This window comes from Ursus americanus, chromosome X, assembly GCF_024610735.1.
Source record: "Ursus americanus isolate L20-20 chromosome X, mUrsAme1.1.p, whole genome shotgun sequence".
NCBI lineage: Eukaryota > Metazoa > Chordata > Mammalia > Carnivora > Ursidae > Ursus > Ursus americanus.
The window spans coordinates 1,190,259-1,202,441 of NC_142164.1; the positions used below are offsets into that span (position 1 = coordinate 1,190,259).

The 12,183-nt window shown below is 59.2% G+C and overlaps 1 protein-coding gene across 1 annotated transcript; it reads left to right on the plus strand.

The window, feature by feature from the left end:
- Window positions 1–1,933: 1,933 nt before the first annotated feature.
- On the plus strand, window positions 1,934–10,848 carry IRAK1 (interleukin 1 receptor associated kinase 1). The gene is made up of 14 exons (XM_087860241.1): window positions 1,934–2,174; window positions 2,258–2,425; window positions 2,545–2,676; window positions 2,795–2,898; window positions 3,036–3,224; window positions 3,461–3,525; window positions 3,725–3,839; window positions 4,528–4,646; window positions 5,011–5,218; window positions 5,669–5,734; window positions 7,316–7,552; window positions 8,267–8,702; window positions 9,124–9,267; window positions 9,797–10,848. The coding sequence occupies exons 1-14, from the start codon at window positions 2,039–2,041 to the stop codon at window positions 9,856–9,858; spliced, it is 2,181 nt and encodes a 726-aa protein (XP_087716367.1). The 5' UTR covers window positions 1,934–2,038; the 3' UTR covers window positions 9,859–10,848.
- The last annotated feature ends 1,335 nt before the right edge of the window (window positions 10,849–12,183 follow it).

The window sequence follows — 12,183 nt, forward strand, 5'->3', positions numbered from 1 at the left end:
GGCTACGCTTTCTAGGCACACTGCTCCAGCGTGTGATGGGAAGCTCTGGGATGGCAGGCTGGGAAGGACCTGGCACAGGTCGGCCCGCTGAGCCCCAGGTCCAGAGGCAAGTGGGCTGCAGGCCTTCCGCTCAGCCGCACAAATTCCCTGCTCCTGAGGGCCATGGTGCCTCCTGTGTCCAGGTGCTTTTGGAAACAACCAGCCATCCCCCAGCTCTGGTTCGTGTGCCTATAGCCTGAGACCTTCCCATAGCCTCTGCTGACCTGGCCCCCTGCCCAAGGGGGGCGCTGTCATCACTGGGGTTTGCAGACCTTTTGCCAACTTGGCACTGAGGAGCTACCTGCCCCGCCACAGCTGTTCTCACCAGGCTGTTGCTGGGCTGGAGGGAACAACTGCTCAGAGTCCAGCTTCACATGCAAATAAATGTGGGCACAGCTGCTAGAAGGTGCACTCGAATGTCCTGGCCTTGAAGGTTAAAACAAAGGGTTGAAATTGGACCTGTGTGTGTTGAGCGTGTCTTGTGTGCCAGGCCTGTCCTGGGAGCCGCTGTCCAGCAGTAAGCAAGGAGGACACAGTTGCTGTTCCCTTAGAGCTTAGTGTGTGCGTGCATGATAATTTCCCATACTGGAGTTGGTAGTCTTTGTAAAAGCTGTCCCCATGAGAAGCCACTGGGGCCCAGGGTGTGGCTGGCAATGGCTGTGGCTTCTGGGGAGAGGCTCCCATGGAGGCCCATCTTAGGAGGACAGCCCGAAGGGGAGCCTTCTAGGGTCAGGATGGGGGTGCGGGTGGTGAGGGAAGGAGGCCTGTGGCCATGCAAACACTCATCCAAGTGGAGAAATAAAAAAGGAAGGCACTGTTGCTGCTTGGTGGGGTCTTCCCCCATCTAGTGGGGGAGGCAAACAAGTGCAGACGCTCAAATGGGACACACCCCAGATGCCAGGCACAGCAGGCGCTGCAGGCAGCTCTGCTCAGAGGGTCCTAGAGAGCTAAGGAGCTACAGTCCTCCGGGTAGGAGGAGTCGTGAGAGCATTGGGCCTGGGGGAAGAAATGGACTCCAGAGATGTTCAGGGAAATGACCAGAAAACAGGGGCTGCTGGAATGGAGGAGTGCCAGAGAATCCAAAGAAATCAGTGGCTGCAGAGCACTGTGGGAATGGGCAAGAAGAACTAATGTGGTGAAGACATCAAACAGGCTAGGAACGGAGCCTGGTGTCCAGGAGAGGCTGGATTCTGCCATCCTCACAGTGGGGAGTGCCAAGTGAGCCAGAAGCATGGCAACAAGAGGGAGGAGTCACAGCAGAAGGTGAAGGGAATTTTATGTGCTAGTGGGAAGAAGCCACCAAAGAAGGAAAAGTTGCAAACACTGCAAAGAGCAAAGAACTGCTGGAGCAGGTTCCTGAAGGAGTGAAAAAGATGGGATGCAGGGTGGAGGAGGAGGGCAACAACGCTCTGAGCTGAGGCAGCCTGCTGTATAAGCTTCCAGATCGTTCTTCCTGAACCCAGCCTCATGGCCAGCTGACAGCAGGCAGCGGGGGTCCTCTGTGTGACCCACATCTGACCCTGCCCTGCCTGGGGATCTCTGACGACTCTCCGCTGCCTCCCGAATGAAGCAAAAAGTTCATAAGGGGACCTTCCGCTGACGCTCACAAGGCCCGGCTCTAGCCCTTTCTGGAATGTCCCGGGCCTTGCCATGCCCTTTGTCCCAGTGCTCGGAACCGCGCTCCTCCATCCCTCAGAGCCCCACTCAGGCGGGGCCTCCTCCGAGAAGCCCGCCTCGCCGCCAACCCGGGCCAAGGGGCGCGGCCTTCACGGGGAGAGACCGCGAACGGCGCCCCCGTGTGGCCGAGGGTCGCGGCGGCGGCAGCGGCGGGCAAGATGGCGGCGGGCCCGGGCCCCGCCCCTTCCGCCCCGCCGGGCGCTGCACGAGGCCGGCTTAAAGGGGAAGTGAGTCAGTGTCCGCGGACCCGGCCGGCCAAGGCCCGCGCCCGCCGCGGCCTCGAGAGGCCCTAAGAGGCCCTGGCCCGGCGGCGGCGGCGGCCATGGCCGGTGGGCCGGGCCCGGGGGACCCCGCGGCCCCCGGCGCCCAGCACTTCTTGTACGAGGTGCCGCCCTGGGTCATGTGCCGCTTCTACAAAGTGATGGACGCCCTGGAGCCCGCCGACTGGTGCCAGTTCGGTGGGTGGCGTCGGGCGGGGGGACTCTGGGGCGGGGGACGCGCGGGCCCCGGGAGCCCAGGCCTGACGTCTCCCGCCCCACAGCCGCCCTGATCGTGCGCGACCAGACCGAGCTGCGGCTGTGCGAGCGCTCCGGACAGCGCACGGCCAGCGTCCTGTGGCCCTGGATCAACCGCAACGCCCGCGTGGCTGACCTCGTGAGCATCCTCACGCACCTGCAGTTGCTCCGCGCTCGGGACATCATCACGGCCTGTGAGCGCGCGGCGCCGGGAAACCCCGGGACCCCGGGCTGGGCTCAGGGCCTCCCACGCCTCCCCCCCCCGCCCTGCCCCGCCTGGGCCTAACCGCCCTTTTCTTCCCTGGTATCCCAGGGCACCCTCCCGCCCCCCTTCTGCCCCCCAGCACCAGCACCCCGAGGCCCAGCAGCCCCCCAGCACCCTGTGAGACCGAGGTCCCCCACCCCCGGAAGTTGCAGACGTCAGCCTCCACACTCCCCTCCCCAGGTAAGAGGGCCCGGGTGTTGGGCTTGATGGACCTTTGGAAAGGGCCACCTTGACCATGGCCACTGCCGTAGACCATACCGTCAGTCTCTGCCTGCCTCTCACTGGTACCTTTATGAAGCTTTTCCAGGCTCCCAGACCCATTCTGGGGCTGAGCTCCTTCCTGTCCCAAGCCCTGCTGCCCTCCAGCCACCACCACCATATCCAGCCCCTTCCTCTACCAAGGTAGGTGGGTCCTGACAAGGAGCAAAAAATGTAGCCCAGCAGGGCCAGCCAGGAGGCAGCTGGGATAGGGGGTACTGGTGACTTTCAGGCAAGAGGGGAAGACAGGACCTCAGCTAATCCAGGATCTCTGCCCACAGCCTAACCCAGAGAGCCCAGTGTCCCTCCTGCAGGGAGCCCAGCCCTCTCCATTCTGCTGGCCTCTCAGTGAGATCTCCCAGGGCACCCACAACTTCTCAGAAGAGCTGAAGATCGGGGAGGGCGGCTTCGGGTGTGTGTACCGGGCGGTGATGAGGAACACACTATACGCTGTGAAGAGGCTGAAGGAGGTGGGTGTAGCCTTCCCTGCAAAGGCCCTGGCAGGTTGTCAACAAACCCTCACTTTTCTGGTCCTTCTCCCATGCTTCCCCATGTACCTCCTTCAGCCCTCTGATTCCCCAGTTCAAGATCCCCAGCGCCTTGGTGCTTCTGGGCCCAGGACAGGTGGCAGTGAGAGTGGCCATCAGGCCTTGGCTGCAAGAGCTTCATGCCGCCTTCCCGCCCTCATTTTCCTTGCGGGCTGCAGGGGGCAGACCTGGAGTGGACCACAGTGAAGCAGAGCTTCCTGACTGAAGTGGAGCAACTGTCACGGTGAGTCTGGGGGGGGGGGCAGAAGGAGAACCACGTCAGGGCCCCTTTGGCCTCCAGGACCACAAAGCGTGGTACCTGGCTCCCTCAGGCCCCCAGAGCCTGCCAGGCCCAGCAGGGACTGCCCCCCCCAATCATGGCCAAATGGAAAGCGTGGTGGAGGCTGGGGGCCAGAGTGCTCAGGTCCCCCTTTTCCAAGCAGATTTCGTCACCCAAATATTGTGGACTTCGCTGGCTACTGTGCTCAGAGTGGCTTCTACTGCCTCGTCTATGGCTTTCTGCCCAATGGCTCCCTGGAAGACCGCCTCCACTTCCAGGTAGCCGTCCCTGGCCTGGCACGCTTCCCTGGACCCAGAGCAGTCTCAGCACCTGGCTCTGTGAGTGGGTTCCACTAGCGGGCAGGGCCCGGGCTCAGGGTTTGGCCCAAGGTGGGCCAGTGGTTTCCACGGCACCCTTTCCCGTGGTCTCTCCCTGGCTGTTTGCGTGCCTGGGAGCCTGGGTCATGCTGCCTCTAAAAAAGGGGTTATTGACTCAGTGCCCCGATTGACGCCTCTCCCTTTTGCAAGCACAGTAGCTGAAGGGTCTTGTCAGCATTGCCCTCGAGAAAAGGGGGCAGTGGGCAGTAAACTGCGCCATCTGGACCTGCAACTGGTCCTCCTCTAGCCACGTACCCACAAGACACAAGGGCTGATGGCACACAGGGCACTTCTGCTCTCAGGATAAGCACACATTGCCGGGGGAGTTGGGGAGAATGCCTCCGCCAACATCCCGATTGCCCAGGGAGAAGGGGGACCTGCAGGCACTGAGGAGCGCCCCAGTTCATGATGACTCCGGGAAGCACGCTCCACGTGCTTAGTCTCCACCTTCTTGTGCGGAAGAGGAAACTGAGGCCCAGAGAGTGAAGTGGCTTGTCTAGAACCCACAGGGACAGGTGGAGGGAGTTGGGGTCAAGGAACAGTGGCTCCCAGCCTCTCCTGTGCCCCTCTGCTTCCTCTGCCACTCCAGACCCAGGCCTGCCCCCCTCTCTCCTGGCCTCAGCGACTGAACATCCTTCTGGGCACAGCACGGGCGATTCAGTTTTTACATCAGGACAGCCCCAGCCTCATCCATGGAGACATCAAAAGGTGAGGAGGGGCCACAGCCAGGCCCCTGGGGCCTCTGAGCGCTGTAAGGGTGGAGTCTGTGGCAGGCAGCCGTGGCACTTGCTCTCCGAGTCCTAGGAGCCCTGCTCTGGGTGTCCCCCATGAGACTAGGGCTGAGCTGAGGGATGGGGTGGAGCCCTGGGTCACTGAGTACCTGGCATGGGACAGGTGTGGAATCAGAGGCTAAGGAACCCCCCCCCCCGCGCCAGTGATGAGCAGAGACCAAACTGTGTGAAGGAGCCCCCGGGTAGCGGGACCACCCTGAGTCCAGTGCTGTCGGAGCCAGGCAGGTGTGGGGTACAGAGCTGGCCAGGGCCAATCTGACACCGCTCCTTCCCTCCCCAAGTTCCAATGTCCTTCTGGATGAGAGACTGATGCCCAAACTGGGAGACTTTGGCCTGGCCCGTCTTAGCCGTTTTGCAGGGGCCAGTCCCAGCCAGAGCAGCACGGTGGCCCGGACTCGGACCGTGCGTGGCACCCTGGCCTACCTGCCCGAGGAGTACGTGAAGACAGGGAGACTGGCTGTGGACACAGATACCTTCAGCTTTGGCGTGGTGAGCCACTGGCCCCTTTGCTGGCTCGGGGGTGGGGGAGCTGTGGCCAAGCAAGGGCAGGAGAGCCTGGCTAATTCCATATAAGACCAGAGGCCAAGTTGGCAGGAAGCTAACAAGAGCTTCAGCTCCAGGGCCCCTCTCTCCCTGACACAGGCCCCTCCTGTGGGGGCCCTGCATCTCATTTCCCATGCGTAGTTTTGCAATCCTTTTCTTCGAGTGCACCCTCCAGCTGCCGAAGCGTCAGTCCCATAGCATGTGGTTCCCCCTTTGCCGGCAGCCCATCCTCATCTGCCCGTCTGAGGGCTGTGCCCCTGTCAGCCTTAGCAGCCTCTTTGGGCTGGGCCTCCCTGTCCACCCCAGAAGCCCCGCTGCATGTGACCCTCCCTGCCAAGGCCAGGGGCAGCACCATCCTAGAAGCCACTGCTACACTCTCCATCCTGCCCTCTCCAGGTAGTGCTGGAGACCCTGGCCGGCCAGAGGGCTGTGAGGACACATGGTGCTGGGACCAAGTATCTGGTGAGCCTCCTGAGGTGGGGCGGGAACGAGGGAGGCAGGCAGGGAGGCAGAGGGGAGAGGGAGGAAGGCAAGGAGACATCAGGGAGGGAGGCAGGGAAGCGCTACTCCTGATAACCAACAGGTGCAGCCCTGGAGGGTGGAATGATCTGGAATGCAGTGCCCCACAGAAGCCAGCCTCTGCTACTGCTGACTCATCTTTGAAAGTAGGCAGGGCTCCAAACAGCTTCCCTTGACCCTGCTGAGGAAAAACCTGTCTTTCTTCTGCAGATGCTAAGGGCCTTTCCAGACCCCACCTGGGCTGGGAGTGGGGCAGGGGTCCACCCAGCAGGGCAATCCCAGTGCTCTGGGACCAGAAGCTACTGTGGAAAACAGAACACAGGGCCCTGGGAGAGGTTGTGGTGGGAAATCGGACAAGCTGTGGATGAGCGCTCCAGGTTGTGGGGGGCAGCCCCCACCCCTGGATTCTGTTGGCCTCACTGGGGGCTGAGACAGGAGGTGTGCCCTCTAGTCCCAGTTTGATAGTGGTCCTTGCTGGAGGACCCGTTTCCCTCCATGCGAACAGACCTTGTACACGTGCCGTGCTCAGACCCTTCCTGGGCCCAGAACGCATTCGCTCAACGTTTGTTCTTTACATTTTACAACTGGTCTACCTCCTGCTGCTGCTGTTCCTGGCTTGGGACTGTTTTCTGTCTATTACCAAGTCTCGCTGGCTCTGGGCTAGAATCGGGGAGCTATCCAGGAGCCCTCCTTCCCTCACCTTCTACATCCGTCAGCACATCCCGTTGGCCCTGTGTGTTAGAGCCAACCCAATTCAGGCTGCTCTCCACATCGTCATAGCTGCCCCAGGGCAGCATGCCAGACTCCTCAGGGATCCTTCTTTGGGCTTCTTTGGACCCTTCCTATTTGTTCTCCATGCCACGGCCAAAGCAATCTTTCAAAAGCAAAGAGATTGTGGAAGCCCCTTTGCCATCCCACTGTGCTTGGGGTGAAGGTCCAATCCCTTAACATGGCCACAACTCCCCAGGTCCTGCTATCACCAGCCTTCTCTCTGTCCCCCAGACTCAGCTAGCTCCCCGCTGCCTGCCCCAGGGCCTTGGTTTAAGCCTTTCTTTCTGCCCGAAAGGCCACCCCCCACCCAGGTGCTTCCTCCTGGCCCTTCCCATTTCAAAACCCAAGATGGCCTCCAGTCCCATTTGCACCCCTGGGTACCTCTCTGTGGGATACTCCCTTTCCTCCTTGGCTCTGACCTCTGGCTAACTCATGCCTTCAGATCCCAGCTCCCAAAGGTTGCTTGCTCAGGCCATGGTCAGAAGCCCCATGGGCCTGCCTGTCGAAGTTTTCCGTTGGTTTAGAGACTTGTTGGTGTCTCCCCCACGCCAGGAAGTCAGCTCTATGAGGGTGGGCCCAGGGTGCTCTGTCGCTGGATTCCTAGGGCCTGGGGCAGTGCTGGGCACACAGTGGGTGCTTAATAAATCTCCAGAAAGACCACAGGAGTCAGTGATGAGAGCCTGGGGAATGGGGCTGAAGGCATGCCCCCCCCGCCCCCCGCCCATGGCCACACTCATAGTATCTGTCCCACAGAAAGACCTGGTTGAAGAAGAGGCTGAGGAGGCCGGGGTGGCTCTGAAAAGCACCCAGACCACACTCCAAGCAGGTCTGCCCACAGATGCCTGGGCTGTCCCAATTGCCACCCAGATCTGTAAGAAACACCTGGACCCCAGGCCTGGGCCATGCCCACCCGAGCTGGGCCTGGCCCTGGGCCAGCTGGCTTGCTGCTGCCTGCACCGCCGGGCCAAGAGGAGACCCCCCATGACCCAGGTAGCCCTGGGCGGGGCGGCGGGGGGGGGGGAGGCGGGATGGGGGAGAGGTGGTAAGGACAGAAAGCGGTTGAGACTCTGGCTGCCTGTGGTGGGTGGTGGCTTATTAGAAACCCCATATTCCTGGTGCTGCCCATGGCACCTGCCAGACCTCTTTCTGGAGACACAGTCTCCAAACATTTTTAGCTTGCCCTTCAGTTCTTCTTAGGGTGGCTGGAGCCCCCTGCTAAACCCCACCTGGTAGGTAGATTAGAAGCAAAGGGCCTTTACTGCGCCCCCTTCTGGGTGCACTGCACCACTGCATCTGCTTTTTTTTCCTGTCCCCTCCCTGACCCTCACCTCTTTCCCTCTGACAGTTGAGAATGGACAGGCCCCATTTGAGGGCAGTAGGGCAGTGAGATTTGCTTTCCAGAAGATGGAGAAAAGCTATTCTCAGTCCTTCATTTTAGTGGCCATGATTTCTCAACATTCCTTGTGACAGGGATAAAGAAGCAAGGGACAGAGCTTTCCCAGCTTTGTGGTCCCTGCAGCCCCCAGGAAGCCCAAGCCCCAAGACAGGCCACAGATGACCTGGAGCAGCCCTGTGGTATGACCACGGTGTGCTGGGGCAGGGCCCTCTTACGTGAGGACTGTGATTGTTCTGAGTGGCCTGCCCGTGGAGCTGGGGAGAGCCCCACCCAGGCCATTCACCTGAGAGCCCTCTCTCTCCTCACAGGTGTATGAGAGTCTGGAGAAGCTGCAGGCAGCCATGGCAGGACCAGCCTTGGAGCCAGAGGCTGCCAGCCACGGCCCCTCTTCCCCGCAGGAGAACTCCTACATTTCCCTCACTGGCAGTGCCCCAAGTGGTGCCAGTCCACTGCAGCCCCTGGCGGTTCCCTCGGGAGCACCAGCCCAGGCTCCAGAGTGGCTCCAGAAAGGCCCCAACCAGCCTGTGGAGAGTGACGAGAGTGTGTCTGGCCTGTCTGCTGCCCTGCATTCCTGGCACCTGAGCCCAAGCTGCCCCCCAGGCCTGGCCTTGCCAGGCGGCCCTGGGCAAGGGGCCACCGTGTGGGCCCCAGCACCCCTAGGGCAGGCCAGCTGTACTCAAGGGGGCGCCATCCAAGAGTCAAGCTGGGGAAGTGACCCAGGGCCCCAGCTGACAGCTATGGAAGGTAGCTGGGGACAGGTGCCCAGAAGAGGGACCAGGGGCCTCTTTTGGTGACAGTCCCCATACTCCCTGCCCCCAGCCTTGTGGGAGGTGAGAACTGGGGGCCTGCTCTTAATCTCACTCTGTCCTTAGCAAGCTCCAGGCCCTGACCTTCAGGTGGGTGAGAAGAGGCCAGGAGCTCACTTCCTGAAAGCTGGGAACAAGGAAGGCTTTATTCAGGACTGGGTTCCTGGCCTCGCCAGGAGCTGGGGCAACAGCATGGCCCCTTCCAGGCCTTTCCTTCAGAGACAGCATGGAGAACTTCTGTCCCAAAGGGGCAGGGAGCTAAGCTGGGGGCTGGGAAGAGCCGTGAGGTGAGCAGCGTCACTGAGGAGTTCCCAGGGCCCGCGGCCCCGGCAGCTGAGAGGGTGCTCTCTCTGCCCCAGGATCGCTCTGGAGCAGCCCCGCGTCATCGCAGCCGCCGCGGATTGTCATCAACCCGGCCCGACGGAAGATGGTGCAGAAGCTGGCCTTGTATGAGGATGGGGTCCTGGACAGCCTGCAGCTTCTGTCCTCGAGCTCCCTCCCAGGTACCCCGGGACTGGCCGCTATGGGGCCGGAGGCTCGAGGGACAGGGCTCGGACCCCAGAGGGGCCCCTGCTGCTCCGTGTGCCCTCTGCAGCTAGATGGCCAGCCTCCAGGGCCGCTCGGGCACGCTTCCTCATGCCAGCCCCGAACAGCAGGGGGTTTGTTCCCATCGGGCATGGACAAGGCCTCTGCTCCCTGAGGGCGTGGGACAGCCCTTCTAACGATGGCTAGAAGCCCAGCCTGCCCCCCACGTCTCCCCCGGGAAGTTATGTATTCCGGACAAGGCCTTGTTCGAGCTCCCTCACCACCTCCTGACAACAACACCTTCCCTTAGCCTGGGGGTGTCAGCCCCCCCCCCAATTGCTTCCAGAACATCCGAAGCTCCAGCAGGTACTTTCCCTTCTAGGTGCTATTTGAAGAAGTGCTGCTTAAGAATAGAGACCCCTAATTCCAGAGACTGCCCGGGAGCTGAGATGGAAGGCTTCTGCGGAGCCTCCCCCATTCATTAACTAGCATTTCTTCCTTCCGCAGGCCTAGGTGTGGAACGCCAAAACAGGCAGGGGCCCGAAGAGAGTGATGAATTTCAGAGCTGATCTGTTCACCTGCAGATTCCCCAAACCTGGAAGTCAAAGTTCTCATAGTCGGAAGTTCTCATGGCTCTCGAATCCTCAGCAGCCCGTGGGCAGTGGGGGGTGGGGGCCTCCTCCTCACAGGGGAGAGCAGGTGGTGGCCCCAGCTGCTCTAGGGGTGTGGGCACAGGCTGGGCTCCGAGCCACCCCGGCCAGCTGCTAAAAGCTGTCAGTAGGGCAGGACATCTCAAAGGCCTGCCTTCATTCCAGCATTTGGGGGACAGGAAAGCTGTTATCGTCGGAGGGGCACACAGCTGTGGGAGGAATGCGTGTGTGAGGGCTGCTGGTTGAACAGGCCGGGGAGGAAAAGGGAGCAGGGAGCTGGCTCCCCTAAGAGCTGGGCAGGGCAGCCCTTAGCCCTTCTCTTTGGACTTAGGGACTGCTCTGTAGATCAGAGCATATGAGGCCTGGGGCCCTCCCAGCCACTCATGACTTGGCAAAGTAAGGTATGGCCGTCCTATGGTTCAGTTCACGAATGAGACACCCCAGAGAGCCCAGCAGTGTCCTCTCATCAGGCCTGTGTCTGCAGGCTGCACCAGGGACCCGGGAGCGAAGCCTAACGTGATGGCCTGCTGGCCAGGCCACCCCTGGGAGCACCCACCGACAGGTGCCAAGCCAGGTCAGGCTCCAGAGGCCACTGGGTTGGTCCCAGGGCCAGACACTGATGATGAGAGAGGGGCCACTACCCCAAGGTTGGGCTAGGCCCAAACCTGGTGTTACCCAGACAGTGAGAAGCCCCAGGAAGGTGGGGAGTTGGAAGCAAGGCACAGAGGGAGGAAGAAGAAAATGGGACTCACATTTTGAAAGGCAAGTCAGGTTTCATGTAATTGTCTTGGAAAGTAGCACAGGCTTAGGATGACACGTCTGCGGTCACAAGTCACACTACGTGCCCCCCCGAAGCTAGGCGTCGGTGAAGTCCAAGTTGTCCAGGAGGAATAAAAGCTTACGTCTCAATCTCTGGCTGTACTCGCTTGAGTCTTTGCGGTGCTTTTCATCTCAGGGTTCCTTACTCTTCAGCCCCAACATCAGAAGCACTCCCCCGCCCCCCACTAAACAAATCCTCTCAAGGCTCTTGTCTCCACACCCATGTGGTTTTTATGGGTTTCGATGCTATTGTAAATTGTATCTTTATTTCATTTTCTTTCTTTTTTTTGGTGAAGTAGGGGGAGCAGAAAGAGAGGAAGAGTGAGAATCTCAGGCAGGCTCCGTGCACAGCGTGTGAGCCCGACTCGAGGCTCGATCTCACAACCCTGAGATCATGACCTGAGCCAAAATCAGGAGTCCGACACTCAACCGACTGAGCCACCCAGGTGCCCCTTTATTTCATTTTCTCACTGATCATCGATACTTACTGGAAATACAATTGAGCTTTTTTTAAACTTTATTTATTTATTTATTTTTAAAGATTTTACCCATTTCAGAGGGGGAGAGAGAGCACAAGCAGGGGGAGGAACAGAGGGAGAAGTGGACTCCCTGCTGAGCAGGGAGCTCAATGTGGGCTCGATCCCAGGACCCCGAGATCATGACCTGAGCTGAAGGTGGTCGCTTCACTGACTGAGCCCCCCGGGCGTCCCCTGCAATTGACTTTTTAATAACGGCTTTGCATTATGTAGGCTTGCTTAAATTCATTTATTAGCTCTAGTAGGTTCTTGTTTTATTTTTTGGTGCCAAAATTAAGGAATGGACCAAGCTCTAGTCGTTTTTTTTGAGTAAACATCTTGGAATAGTCTACGTACACAATCGCTTCTTCTGGAAATAAAGGTAGTTACCACTTCTTTTCCAATCTGTATGCCTTTCCATTCTTTTTCTTGCCTTACTGCACTGGTTAGGGCCTTGAACCAAATGTTGTATAGAGGTGGCGAAAATGCACATCCTTGCCTTGTTCTCAAACTTGGGTGCAAAATGTTGTCTTTTGTTCTGTCTTTTACCATTGCTAACCTCTCTTGGGAATTTTTGCATCTATGTTCATGAGGGATATTGACCTGCAGTTTTCTGGTAATGTCTATCTGGCTTTGGTATCAAGGCCCTCATAAAACAAAATTGGAAAGCGTTCCCTTCTCTTATATTCTCAAAGGGCTTGTGTACTTCACAAGTGTTAGTTCAGTATTTTGATGGATTCACCAGTGAAGTCATCTCCACCGGGAGTTTTCTTTGTGAAGGTTTTGAATCATAAACTCAATTCCTTTAGGGCCGCCTGGCTGGCGCAGTTGGTAGAGTGCAACTGTTGATCTTGGTTGTAAGTTTGAGCCCCATGTTGGGTGTAGAGATGACGTAAAAACAAAATCTTAA

Bases quoted from the DNA above. Each gene is read 5' to 3' on its own strand.
- IRAK1 (XM_087860241.1), top strand. From the start codon at position 2,039: ATGGCCGGTGGGCCGGGCCCGGGGGACCCCGCGGCCCCCGGCGCCCAG. The intron at 2,426-2,544 runs GTGAGCGCGCGG...CTGGTATCCCAG, and splicing joins TCGGGACATCATCACGGCCT to GGCACCCTCCCGCCCCCCTT. The intron at 3,840-4,527 runs GTAGCCGTCCCT...CTGCCACTCCAG, and splicing joins AAGACCGCCTCCACTTCCAG to ACCCAGGCCTGCCCCCCTCT.